General features: G+C 53.0%; 1 protein-coding gene across 1 annotated transcript in view; it reads left to right on the top strand.

Annotated features, from left to right (window-relative positions):
* Positions 1-731: 731 nt before the first annotated feature.
* The window catches only part of LOC132319265 (protein CEPU-1), a 351,714-nt gene continuing 338,574 nt past the window's right edge, over positions 732-13,871 (top strand). Inside the window, exon 1 of the mRNA XM_059829638.1 lies at positions 732-807. Coding sequence (XP_059685621.1) covers positions 732-807 — 76 coding nt within the window. The remainder of the gene's footprint in view (positions 808-13,871) is intronic.

The following is a 13,871-nucleotide window of genomic DNA, read 5'->3' as shown; positions in this document are numbered from 1 at the left end:
GCAATATCCATGGCGGGGGGGGGTCAGCCCTACAGGGCAGTGTTGGGGCTGTCCCCCGCGGACGCCAACCCCCCAAAGCAGGGGCAGGCACTGGGGGTGCACCTCTTCATTTCGGGCGAGGCGGGTGGTACGAGGTGTGTGTGTGTGGGGTGTCTCCCTCCCACCACCACACAGGTGGTGAAACTGAGTCACGGCACTGCTGCAGTCACCCGGGGGGGGGGGGGGGGGGCGGGTGTCACCCCCCTTTCCCCGGCGGGGAAGGGCAGTGCCGGGCTGGGGGCGGCGGGGGACCCCCGCGGTGCGGATGCCCGGGGGGGGGGGGGGCGGTTCGGATGCCGGGGGGGTGCGGATGCCGGCGCGGGGGGGGGCCCCGCAGCCAATGAGTGCGGCGCGGGGGAGGACTGCCTGCGCGGCCGGCGGCGTGTTGCAGCCGGGCGGCGTGTGCGGGCCGGAGCGGCGGGCACGGCAGCGCCTGTCCCTCGCACCTTGCCACCCCTTCCGACCCCCCTTTCCCCCCCCCTTTTTTTTTTTTTTATTTTTTGGGGTTTTTTTCCCTCCCCCACCCTGCGGTACATTTTTTCTTTTTTTTTTTTTTTTCTCTCCCCCCTTCCCCCCCCCTCCCCCCCTTTTCCCTTCCTGCGCTTTGCTCCGGGAAACGCTGGATTTTAAACCTCTCCCCGCCAGGCAGTGAGTGGGGAAGGAGGGGAGAGAAACGCAGCCCGCGGTGAAACATGGCCCAGGCGAAAATGCAGCACCCCGTCTCTTGGGTGATCTTCGCCGGGATGGCCGCTCTCCTCCTCTCCCAAGGTAGGGCCGGGCGGGGGTGCTGCGGGGGATGCAGCCGGGGCGTGCGGGGGGTGCGCGGCCCCACGGCAGCACCCTCCGGGGGTGGGGGGAAGCGGGGACCCCCCGGAGCGGGGGCAGAGCTGGGAGAGGGTCCCCAGCCCGCTGCTAAGTTACGGGGAGCGCGGATGCGGGGACGGCGCGGCGGCATCCCCCGATGCGTGCCCCCCCCCCCCCCCGGGCACCGGGTGTGGGGGAACTTCTCCCATGGCGCAGCCCCCCCCCGTGCTGATGTCTCTGGTTTTTTTGGGGGGAGCCAGTGCCGAACGCCTCGCCATCTCAACTTAGTGCTCGCAGGAGCAATGCATCCAACAGGCTGGGGGGGGGGGGGGTGTCGGGGCCCCTCTGTGCTGCCCCCCCCCCCCTTTGCATTGCCGGACCCGCCTGCAAGGTCGTCCCTAAAACTCGGGGCAGCCCCGGCTCCTGCCCGGCCCCGCCGGGCTGGGGAGTTGGGAAGTCCTTGTCCAGCCTGTCCCGGGCGAGCACGGCTGCCGCCCCCCCCAGGGGATGGTGCTTCGGGAGGGGGCTGTGCAAGAAAAAAGAGCAAAAGGGAAGGGGGGGAAAGGGGGAGGCAGGAGCCAGCCCCATCTGGCCGGGAGCGCCGAGCCTGTCGGCTTGCGTTAGTCTCCTCGCAGCCATCTGGAGGGGCTGTGGGAGCGGGGTTACCTCCCCGGGGGGAGGAGAGGACGGGGCCGCATCCTGCACGCGGCCGCCTGCGGAGCTCGGGCCGGGCTGGGAAGGGGAGGTGCGCCCGGGGCGCTGCATTGCACCGTGCCCGGGATGCGCCCGGCCCCATCGCGGGTGGTACCCGGGGCTCCGGCCGGGGAGCGGGGCTTGGCGGGGGATGCAGGCGCCCCGAGGGGAGGGATGCGCCCCGTGGGGGGGTGGATGGACCCTCCCTCTGCACGGGGAAAGGGAGAGCGGCCAGCGGCTGGAGGGGCTCCCGCTGCACTGCCCCGGTGCCCGCCGAGCGCTGGGGACGGGGTTTGGGTAGCTGCATGCCCAAAGCAGCCCTGCCTGGTCGTCCCCCCCCACCTTCAGCCGAGGTGCTCTGCAGCGGGACTCGGTGGGGTGTGAGACCCCTGCCTGCGTGGGGCCGGGGCTGCCCGAGCCGGGCTGGGGGCCGCTCTGCGCCGGGGGAGATGGCCAGCCGCCATCTCCGCTCAAACTTCTCTCTCCCGGGCAGGCTGGGCCCGCTCTTGCGGAGAGCCACCCCAACCGTATCGACCGACGAGGGCTGCTTAGCATGCACATCACACACCAAGGCATTTCTCCTCTTCGCCTTCCTCCCTCTCTCCCTCCTCAAGCTCTCTTCTCCTCCCAGGGTCGCTGCTTCCCGCTGGCGCTGCTCGGGATGCTGGCATCCCTGCACCCCGGCTCCCGGGGGGCTTTCCTGGGCCCCCTTGGCTGCCGCCCCTTCGGGGAGACCAGGTGGGGTGGTGGAGGGCTGGGGCTCCCCAGGAGGGGGGCAAAGCTGCCCTTCCCCTCCTCGTTTCTCCTACCCACAATTTGTGCTTGCTTCATTTTTATTTAATTTTGGGTTTTTAATGCTTGCTTTTGGCTCCTGACTTGGCTTCCCTGCGGTCTTATTCCCTGCCTCTGGTCATCCCATGCTTCCTCTCCCCGCTCCCATCAAAGCTTACAGATCAGAAAGTAGTTGTTTTTTCTTTTTTTCTATTCTCCTCGGCAGCAGAGCGGTGGGGAGGAACGCACTGCCGCCCCAAGTAAACCCCCCCCGAGCCCCCTGCCTTGCAGGAGTCTGATTTGGGTGCCAGAAGTCCCCGAGTCACTGCTGGGGTGGGGTGGAAGCAGGGAGCTGCGCTGCACCATGGTCCGGGGGGGACCCAGGGCAGAGTCGGGGGGTGCCGGACAAAGTATTGCACAGGGCAGCGTTCGGCGGCAAAAAGTTTGGGCCTTTTTTGGGCTGGGAGATATTGGGTATGCTGGGTTGTCAGAGGGAAGGAGTCCCCCGGGAGGTTTTCTTGCGTAATTGTGCTTAAAAGAGTCATTAAAGAAATAAAAACATCACCCAGCAAAACTTATTTTGCTTTTTAGCAAAACTCTCCAAGGGAGTTTTGAGATATTGGGGGTCATTCAGCCCCACAGGGAATATATAGGTACACATGCGTTGCCAGATACCAGCAGTATGGTGCTGCTGCTTCATGAACTCTTCTGATATTCACAGTATTATTTTGAATTTTGAACTTTTCTCCCTCGCTTGGTATACAAAAGTGGAGCTGGCTTGTGTTTGAAAATGGGAAAATCATTGTCATGCAGGAAAACTGTGTTTTTTGCACGAATCTACCACAAATAGCTCAAGAGATCTGTGCTGCCCTCTGCAGCAGTTTATCAATACTCCAGGTCATTTACCTATTTACAGCCAAGCAAACAATAAGAAAAGTGGTTTGTGAGTATGCTTGAGAGTAAAGTGGAGCGTGAAGTGGGATAATTCCCAAGTGCTTGACCATCTGCATTTGTGCAAACATCCATAGGTCCTCCAAGTTTTGCAGATTCACTGTTGGTTTTTTGGAAACGTGCTCCTGAAACGGGAGCTGTTGAGCATCGTGTCTGTTAGGAAGGAGCTCTCTGACCTGGACGTGTCCAGCGTGGTTTTGTACACGGCGGTGCTGCCATTCCCAAGGGAGCTGTTGACTACTGGGTGTTGGTCCTAGAGAGGAAGGCCAAGGCGCTTGCTTGGGTGCTGCACCTCCATGGGAATGAGATGCGGGCGCCCATCGCATCAGTGTGTGGGAAGGGCAGAGCCGGCCAAAGGTCCGGCCGTAGCTTGGGGGAAGGATCTGGGAAGAGGGGAGGCTATGGAGGGCTGGGATAGCCCCGGCCGTCGTGAAATGAGTGGTGGTTATTTGGCAACACAGCTCTCATTGCGTTTGCTATATTTTTTTTCTGCATGATTTTTAAATAGCGCCAATGAATATCTAGAGCATATTTAAGGACCCAACAGCAGTGTTTGCGCTTCCCTCTTTCCGTGTTTCAAAGCAGAGAGATGGTCTCAGGTGTGCTGGGTGTCCCTGACTCACACTCACCTGGATTTCTTGAGGAAGAGGAGGGCTTGTGCAAAAATCGCACCCCGGCACGTGGGAGTTGGAAGAGAGAAGAAAACTCTTCACTCAACCATGCGTAAAAGGATTAACCAGGCTAAAAGGTCGTAGAAGATTTAGCTGGGCCTTTAGCATCAGTAAGCCAAGAATTATGGGAATTTGATTCACAAATTAGCATAAAGACCTTATTCTAATAAGCATACAAGCTGAAATAGGTACGTAAAATAATAGCATATGTCAACATCATGCATGGAGCGTTCCTCATCCGAAAGAATTACTCGCTCGGTCGATGTGGCTGGCTTGCAGATAACTCCCAAACGAAAACACGGGCTGCGCTCGTGTGCGATGAAAAGGCTGGATCTGGCCTGGAGGCATGTCTATAGGGGTGAGCAGCCAGCTGCTTCCCCTCGGGAAGGGTGGGATTTGGGAGCATGGGTCGGGGCTGTGCATCCCGGGAGGATTTTTTCTCGGCGGAGGCGGGAGGGGAAACCTTCTGGCGGTTGGTTCAAGAAGGTAATTGCGCTAATGAATGTGTATAAGGAAAAATTACGTGTATCGACATCTTTCTGTGAATACCCGGATTTATTGTTCCCTGGGGAAAATATTAGATGTGGCTTCGTGGTGGTTAATAGTTACTGTGCAGGTCAATAAAATGTGATATTCACCCCAACAGTAGAAAATAGCTATTTAATAGGTAATAACAGTAATAATCAATACCTACATGATTAGATAACCCGGTTATATGTAGTACATAAAAGGAGGGAAATGCGCTCTGGTTACTCAATGGCCTGATTTGGAACTTTGCTGAATATCTGTCATTCTTGTTGATTTTAAGTGAAGCTGTAAGCAGGTATCCAGCACCTCTGGAAATCAGGCCACCGCATGGGATTAATTGGCACATTTTTAAGACTCAGCAGAATAAACAGGAACCCAAGCAGACTTTTGCCATTGGAAAGATGCTTTTGAAAGCAACACTGCATTGCTCAGAAACATGGGACGGCACTTAAAATGCTGGGTTGGCGCTTGGGGTCTCGGTTTGGTTGGTGGCTTTGCTGCGGGCGCTCTATGCAGCGTTGCACGGGGGAGGTTTTTGCACGTAGGGCATTGCTGCTTCCCTGGGAGCATCCCTCCTCCGATCTGGTCGTGCAGTGGTGGGCTGGTGGAATATAGTGAGGAGTAAACTCGTTGTTGTTTCTCTACGCTGTGTATATGGAGAGATCTCTATCAAAAGAGTTGTCGTTTGCGATGAGATACCTTATAGCACGGTGTGATGGGGAGCTGGTTTGTGCTGGAGCTACAATAGCTTTAGGAGCCCCAGTTGTGGAGTAGAGATGTGCGAGGTCCCATAAACACTGCCCTGCGTTTCAGGACATGCTCTTGCTTACTGTTCCGAAAATGCAGGCGTGAAGAAGGTGGCTGTGGTTATCTACAGTGGGATGCATGAGGAGGCAATGAAGCAGACCTGGGCTGCATGGCCAAGGAGGTATGGGACTGCTCAGCTGTCCCCACATTTGGGATGGGACTCTGGCCAAGAGGAGATGAGTATGAGTTTGACAAGCAGAGAAGATAAGGTGGTAGCTGTGAGCTTGGAAAAAAAACTCCTCTGGTAAAACTAAACTTCTGAAGCATCATAGGGACCATCCCTCTTGACAAGACTTGGTGGTGCCGGGCGCTCTGAAGGCTGCAACCAGTTTTGGGACGTCCTAGTGCTTAGCAAAAACTACTTTCTCCTTATCCATGTAAGCATTTTGACCATCATAGTAACCCTGGCTTATGGTTTTTCTGTCTTCCTCTTGTGCCAACCCTGACTTGTGCATGAGACGAGCGCATTTGATATTGGAAGTGTCTGCTTCATGTATTTTTTCTTGCTTTTGCTTAAAAATATCTGTATTTGTGATCTCCCCCCATTTTATTTTTTCCCTATGGGGAAAAATTGATCAGTTGACAGATCTAGGTCAAGTTAGCAAGCAGGGATTGCTGTTTTCTGTGATAAACCGGCATGGAGGTGGAGGGGGAGAGCTCACCAGCTTGCTTCCCAGGCAACTTGCAGTCAGACGGCGGAGGTGGGCTCCAGTCTTCCTCTGCAGCCTGCGAAGCACCATGTGGGGAGTATCTTTTTGGCCATGGGGATCAGAAAAGAACGTCTTTTGCATCTGTCTTTCCTTCCCAAACTTCAATAGTGTCAGGAAAGGGCAAAATTCTTTTTGCTTGTTCCCCAGTTGAAGGGATGCTTTACTAGAGCAAAGGTTTAAAGAGGATAAATATGTATGGTTTTTTTTTTTTTCAGTGTTACTGGTAGTGCTCCTTTGATGCACAGCGGCAAATTTCGCATTAGACTCAGTGGGACCCAAACATGATCCGTATCAGATGTTCATGGCAAAGGCTTGTAGCTGCCTTGGAGCTCCAACTTGGACTTGGGCTCTTGGTTTCAAATAGGGGCCAAAATGAACAAGGTGCCAGATTTTGGGATTTTGTAGTGGAAGTCCAAGCCATACTGCTGTCTCCCATCTTCAGCCAGCACCCTGCACCTCTGCGCATGGGTCTTTCCATGCCTTTAGTAGCTTTTATAGGCAAAACCCAAATTTTGCAAAGGATGACCTCTTTGTCACTGCATCCCAGCTGGGGCACCCTAATCCCAGCGGACTCCAGCCCTTTTGCGGGTGCTGGTGCACCCTCCGGGCATTGCACACCCCGTGCTCCCAGCACATTTGGAGCTGTGGCTGCTAGCCTGGAGGAGCTAGCCACCTCCCTCCCTCTTCCCGAAGCACGCACCTTGCTCTTGGTTAATAATAAATCAGAGGTGCTGACTCCGCCGTGCTCTGTTATCTCCCGCCAAGAAGGATATCATGGATTTTTGATGCGCTTACAGTTAATATGTCCAAGGCTGAAAGCTGTTGTAAATTAATTGACCCCTTGACCCCTTTGTCCCGTTGACTGCTCCCACTAAAGACAGTGTTCGGTTCTTGGCATCCTCCCCGCCCTGCTTTCCCTTCCTCTGACTCTTCTACCTCCCGCATGCTTCGCTTACTAATCAGGGGGAGCCGAAAAAGGCCCTCTGAGCAGGGCTTCATGCAGCCAAAATGCTTTGTAGCAGCCATGTGGGGAAGCCAGGATCCTGGGGACCCAACGTGCATAAATTACTGGTGGTTGGAGTATTTCCTTTAAAACGCTGGGGAGGCGGTGATGGGAGCTGGCACGGCATCCTCCGCTTTCCCACGGGGACAGAGCGATGTAGCTGCTGCCAAGCTAAAAAGTCACAGTGCAGCACCGAGGACCTTCTGGAGGTGGGTGGACCCCAGCATCAGTGGGGTGCTAGGGTGCTCAGCACCTTGCGTGAGGGCACCTCTATCCATCCAGCGAGCTACGGCTCGTGCCAAGCGCTTGATTTTGGAGCCGTGGTGGGTCTGGCTTGCAGCGAGGATGGGAGCAGGAGCTCAGCAGGGGTTTGGTGGGAAGGAGCAGAAAAAGGTGCTGGGAGCCTGGAGGTCCTGGGCTGGGACGTGGCTCCTGAGTTCACATCCTTTGCTCATCCTGCAGCGATTCGGGCTTGTTGCATGGTCCTTCCCCTTCCTCACTTGGCCACGCACTCCATAAGGATACCAGCCATGTTCCCCCTCTTTTCTGGTCTAGCTAACCTGGATTTGCCTTGAAAACGGGATCTTTTCCCCCACTACGTAAATGTACATTGCTGAGCATGGGGAAACTCTGGTTCAGCTTGGAAAGGAGCTTGTAAAATCACAAATGCTCAGCCCGTGTGGCCAGTTCGCATCCTTCCATGACTTGCGATGGGAAACAGCAGCTGCTAAGAAGTAGGAAATGCCACAGGAAATTGTGTAATATTAGAAACAACGCAGAGTGGGTTTTTTATTTATTCCAGAACAGAATAAACCAGAAAAATCGCAAATTCCCAGTGAAAGTAAATTCTGGGGAAAATAGGGATTGATTTAGAAGTATTTTCATTCCGATTTGGAGCTTGCAGAAGCTTTATGTACAAAGTTGTGAAGTGATTTCAAACAAAAAAAGAGATCCGAAGGCTGCATTCCAGCAGTATCAAAAGAGCTTGGAGTCTCGAGCCTTGTTACATTTTTTATTGTTATTTCTTTAAAATAGATCTTCTGCTAATGTTTTGATTTTGCCAGAAACAGCATTTTTGATTTAAAGAACTGGTTTGAAAGCCAAATCTGACCCGCCTCATTGGAAGCGTGACAAGGACTTGAAGCGAAGCAAGGTTCATTAATACTGTAATTTCATCTCGCTGTTTAAGTGGGTTTTCCCCCCTGCCTCTTGTAGGAGTTATCTGGTGAATAGCACTAAGTTCCTGGGTTGGTTTGGTTGTTTTGTAGCTTTATTCCCTTTCTGCAGGACAGATGGTATTTATAGATCAGAGGGTACCTGCGTTACTTTTTTTTTTCCTTGCAAAGTCAGTCCCCAAAGCCAGCACCGGGGTTTTTGATAGCGGGCCAAGGAGCGGGAGAGCGGCAGGGCTGGCAGGCAAGAGGTGAGTTTGGATTTAGCGTGAGTGACATCTCTCTTAATGAAGCCCTTTCTGGAACAAGGCTGGCAGGGAGCGGGATCCATTAGAGGCCGGGGTAGCGGCGAAGCCAAAGCCGCCTTGTCACTGAAGACAACATTTAAAAATTTGTATTATTTATTGTTTACCTTTTGTGCCGCTTTTCCGCACGTCAACGCTTCCCATTGTGTGTTTTGGGCTTCAAAACCTGACATCACATTAACAGCCAGCTCCAAAGCCCCCAAATAATGCATAAACTATGATTATTCCTTCTGATCCACTTGTGTTTATGTAAATGGCTGGAAAAGCGGTTTTCAGCTTATTTCAGAAGCTTAAGGGATTCATACCAAGTCTATTATTGAAAAATCAGAAAGTGCAAAGCAACTTCTGAGACAAGGAATTAGCAACTCAATGGCAGCGTGGGTACCGCTGGCTGTAAGGGATCCGGCTGTATCACAGCCGGGACTTTCCCCTGGGATTCAAAAATCAAACATGTGGCAACAGGTTGTCGGGCTCTGCGGGGAGGGGGGACTCGGAGGAGTTAATCCAGAGGGGCGAGGGTGCGGGGTGGGAGGCTGGGGGGCAAACCATCAGTGGTGCTGGTGGTGGTGGTCAGGTTTTTTTGGCTGATGCTGTGCAAGGAGCATCGGCGGCGGCAAAAGCCACCAGCCACTTGGCTGATAACCCCGGCTCTGTATCCCACGTCCGTCGGGAAGGGGCTGGCGGCGCTCGGGAACACCCATATGTCCTCAGTGTGGTTGTCCCCGCCATGTACAAGCCTTTTCCCTCTGTCCCAGGAGAGATGGGAACAGATATAAATCCTCTTTGGGGCACCGGCCCCTTCCAGCCAGCCCCACCGCAGCTCATCCCTCCTCTCCTCCTTATTTTCCCCCTGGTTCAGTCCCTTTCCCCCTTCCTTATGTTAATTTCCCACCTGAGCACCAAGTACTTTATAAATAGCAAATCTGAAATGAATTTCCTAGCAGCAATCATTATCTCCCTCGACAGCCATTAAACATTCACACAAGCAGAGCAAAATGACAAAGGGGATTGATTTTTACAGTATGTTGGGGGGGAGGTAGGAGAAAGGAAATATGTTGACAAGGCTTTTTTTTCCTCCCCCCCCTCTCCACTCTCCCCTCCCTTCCAGATCCTCTATCTTGAGGAATTTAAAATCACACAGTGACTCCTTTTTGAGCTCAGGTTGGAAAGGGGTGGGAGAGAGCAAAGTTGGAAATAAATAAAAATAATTAAAAAAAAAAAAAGCCCTATTCCCTCCTTCTTCAGCCCCTGCAAGATCTGTCGGCTGCGTGCGAGTGGTAAACATGAAGTTACTTACGCGGCCCCGGCTGTTGAGATGAATATGTCAGAGTTAATGCCTCCGAAGATGGAGGGGTGGGCTGGAGGGGGTGGGGGGGCCCAATCTCCGCAGCCTTCTCAGCAGAATAAATGTGTTGATGCAATAGTTGGGAGCCAGCGAGCGGCTGCCGTATGAGGCACTGTAGCTGAAAATTTAACTTTGATTTCAATTTTCATATTTGTCAGCAATAATTAGATTCAAGAAATGTTTTTGCCGCTGTTCTAAAATACTAATAAGTAGGAGCCTTTGTAGTATGGCTAATGGAGTCTTTTTTTTCCTAGTGGGCTAGAAAAATTCCATTAAAGGGAAAAGTCATACTATATTACCATGCTTCAACATGCATTGACTTTGCTGCCAGAGGAATATCTGCGCTGGGAGACAGCGGTCCTTGCTTTGAACCGTGGGGACGATGCCCAGGAATGGGGCTGGTGTCCCACGGTCGTGGTCTGATGGGGCTTCCCAGGAGGCAGGGAGGGCTGGAGGGGCCCCCCATGCCTGGCCGTGTGTGGGGGGTGATGCTCGTCGGGGCGGCCGGAGGCTTTCGAAGCGCTTGTGAGATGATATTGCAGCGGTAGCCTGGCTCTCGTCCAGTTGTCTCGCTTTGGCAGTTGTTTTTTTTGGTATTGCAAATTCCCGTGGGGTTTAAAGCCTTAAATCAATTAGGGGTCTCCCCTTGCCGTCTCTGCCAAAGGCAGAAAGGCCCTTCTCCCGCTCCCCACCCTGCTGCGTGGATTTCCCTGATGGCATGTGCCAGGTTTTATCCCAGAGCAACGCCAGGAAGGAAAGTGATATTAAATTTGCTGGCGATATGCACAGCAAATGGGGGAAGCTCTAAGTTGTGTCATTCTCAAGTTACTTCAGCCTATTAAGCAAACAAAAGCACTTGTGGAGTAAGAAATGGAAATGGCCAACGCTGCCCGATTAATCCTGGATGTACAATTCCATTAATAAGCCAGCTTTTAATAGGTGGCTCTTTCCAGGAGCTGCTGGGACTAAGAATTGATGCATTCACTGTAATTGTATTGCAACTAATAGGATATGAAGAAAATTGTATGGAGAACCTGTTCCTTTGCCACCGTTTTCCAATCAGTTGAAATAATGCTTCCCCCTGGAAGAACCCAGCAAGGTAATGATACTTAAATCTAAATAGTAACAGGAATATTTTTAATTTCAGTGGAGGTGATTTTTGGCTCATGCTTTTGCTTCCCCATGGAGTGGGGCAGAAGCTGAAACAGCAGTTTGCAAAAGTGCCGGAGGAAATAGGGATCCCAATCCCAATGGAAATGCCCCGTGGGTGGATACTGGGGCTGCTGTCCTGGGCTGGGCAATGGGATGTGGCTGCTGATGCAGAGAGCTATACCGGCTCTGGGAGCCTCCAGGCTCCCTCCAGAGAGCTAAGGGGGGGTTTCTGGGTGCCCAGGCACAGGGCTGCCCCTCTGGCATCTCACCCAGAGCCTTTTGTTCTCTTCATTGGCAGCGAGAGGGGCCTTCACCCTCCGCAGTCGATGCGATTCACTGGGAAGAGCTCATTAACGAGCCTGAGGTCCTCACTCCATCCCCTGTATTTATTCAGACCCACGATTCCAGGGCTCTGGCAGTTTGCTGATACTCTCTTTGCAATGAACTTGTGTTTTCATACCCCTGCAAAAACTCACCTCCTGCCTTGTGAAGCAAATGTACCTTTGTGGTCTGCAGCTCTGGGTCCCCGTGGTATTCAGAGAGAGATTTGGGCTTTTATCGGCGAGCATCTCTCTAAGGGCTCTCGCAAGAGCCGCGCAGCTGCCGGCAGCACGGCCGTGCCGTTGGTACGCGCTGCGAATCCCAGGTGGGCTAGGTGGACCAGCGCATCCGAGGCGATGCACGGCAGTTCCGGGGATGCAGAGCTCCGTAATATCAATGCAATTGTGGAATAATGCACATTAAAGAGAAGGAAACATTAAGCGTAAAAGCTGACTGATTCAAAATCCAGGCGGCCCCTGATTATTGCAGCCATTTCTTCGCTAATGGGCTGGGGAATTTGGAGAAGTTTGCAGCCACTTCTTGTCTGTTCATCACTGCTGGTTCAGGGTTGTTTGTTTTTCACTCCTCCTCCCTATTTGTATGCATGCTCTGACCCTTCTTTGGTAGCAGGCTAGAGAGTAAATATAAAGGGGAGGCTAAAAAAAAAAGCGGGGGGGGGGGGGAGCCAAGGCACGGTTCAGCTCAAATCCCGAAGGAAACAGATGTGATTGCCTTACAGAAATGGCTCCAGTAAGGCCAGAAAGGAATATTGCTTTTATAGCTTTTGGGATATAAAACATTTAGAAAATGTGATTGACTGGCAGGGCCTAATTTATCATTTACCCATTTCTCTCTCTCCATGCTTGTATCTACCCAAACACAGAAGTGTGCTCAGACAGACTCGTTTCCACTTTTTTGCTTTCTGTCTCTCTCCTGCACGTAACCACGTGCAAACCCGTCTTTCCTTGCACGCCGAGCCGTGTGCATGCACACGCAGGCACGTGTTCGCCTGTGCTCCTGACTCCTTGTCCCTCCGCCTGTGTCATGGATTTATCATCATTCTGCTAAGCACTCGAACTCCTGTGGCTATTTATAATTAATGCTCAGAAACCTGCCAATCCATTTAATGACACTAGGAGGTCATGGCCTCCCTTATAGCTTCCCATTAATCATCATTAGAACAGTTCTGGGTTTTTTACATTCTTTTTAAATGTTAATTCACCTTTATAATGCTCCTTTCAGCTTTGACTGTAAAGGGAGACTCTGTAGTGACTCCAGACTGTCTTGCAAGTGTGTGCAGGTGAAAGGCGCAGTGGGACGATTGCGCTTGATAAAGTCTCTTGGATGTCTCCCGCTGGAATGAATTACGCTCACAAATGCTGCGAGATGGGATTTCTTCACTGCCCTCTGCTGCCTGCTCCTCGGAGTGATGCTGGCACAGCTCTCTCCCTCCCGGCTCCATCTCTCGGGTACCACCGAGCCCCTCGCGATCGCTCCCTGCCTGCAGAGACCCATGCTCCGCTGGGAACCATGCAGCAAGCGGTTCCTGGAGCGGAATAAGCTCATTGATGCTGATGCAGAGCTTGAGAGGGCCACGCGTGCTCTGCCAGGTTGTGCTCGGGCACGCCTTTGCTGGGTGAACTTGCCTTGGCATAAGGTTGGCTCATGTATAGCTTGGTTTTACAGGGTTGTGGTTGTTGCATCCCCTTGGCATCTTGGTTTGGGTGGCGCGTCAAACTCATTCCTCGTGAAGGTCAACAAAAATCCCAGTTCCCGGAGAGCAGGGCTGCTGACAGCAGTGAGTCCATCTCCTCTTTCCTGCTGCCGCACTGGAAGCAGAAAACCCCGAGCCCTTTCCTCGTGTCCCAAAGCACCCGCTGTCATCGTCACAGCCCCAGCCCCTCCGGGAGCCGATGTGGTGGCACAGCAGAGGGGGCTTAGCAGAGATGTCAGGCGGCAGCTTGGAGGAAGGAAAGCTCCGGGTGCAATCTGGTAGCTTTTGGCAAGTAATGGCTTGCTGTCGGAAGTATTTGTCCCCTCTCTGAAACGGGTCTGAAGCAGTGCATGTCCCATCCGGACTCTGGTTTCGATTCTTTCGGGAGGGGTCCCTGGTGTGGTGGTGCACGGCTTTACAGAAGTCCGCTGCAACGTATGGAGCCATGTGAGCTGCTGCTCTGCCGGAGCTCCTGGAGACTTTTTGTAGCCCGGGGTAACGAACCTGCAAAGCATCCCGTGACTCTTGCTTCATAATCACCCATTGCTCAGCAAGATGGGGTGAGGCAGCCCCGACATCCAGCCCTTTCGGTGGGAGGCAGCCCCATGTAGGTTTGGGGTGGGCAAAGTTTCACGCTGGCTTCTGGTTTTGGGTGACACAGGATCAGTCCCGCTCCTTTGGGGCGTTCTGGTCTTGGTGAGAGCTGAGCCCAGCCCCATTTCTCTGAGTAAATACGCCAGCAGCATTTGGCTTAATGAACTGTGGCTTTTAATAAATGGCTCTTATCTTGCTGAAGTGCTGCTAAATTGTCAGGATTTAAAATTAGCCTAATAGATTTGCGGGCGATGTTTTATTCACTGGTTAGTTGGAAAGAGACAGAGAGAG

Source organism: Gavia stellata, chromosome 26 (genome assembly GCF_030936135.1).
Source record: "Gavia stellata isolate bGavSte3 chromosome 26, bGavSte3.hap2, whole genome shotgun sequence".
Lineage (NCBI taxonomy): Eukaryota > Metazoa > Chordata > Aves > Gaviiformes > Gaviidae > Gavia > Gavia stellata.
Note: the sequence above shows the minus strand (reverse complement) of the source record. Positions and strands in the feature narration are given on the sequence as shown.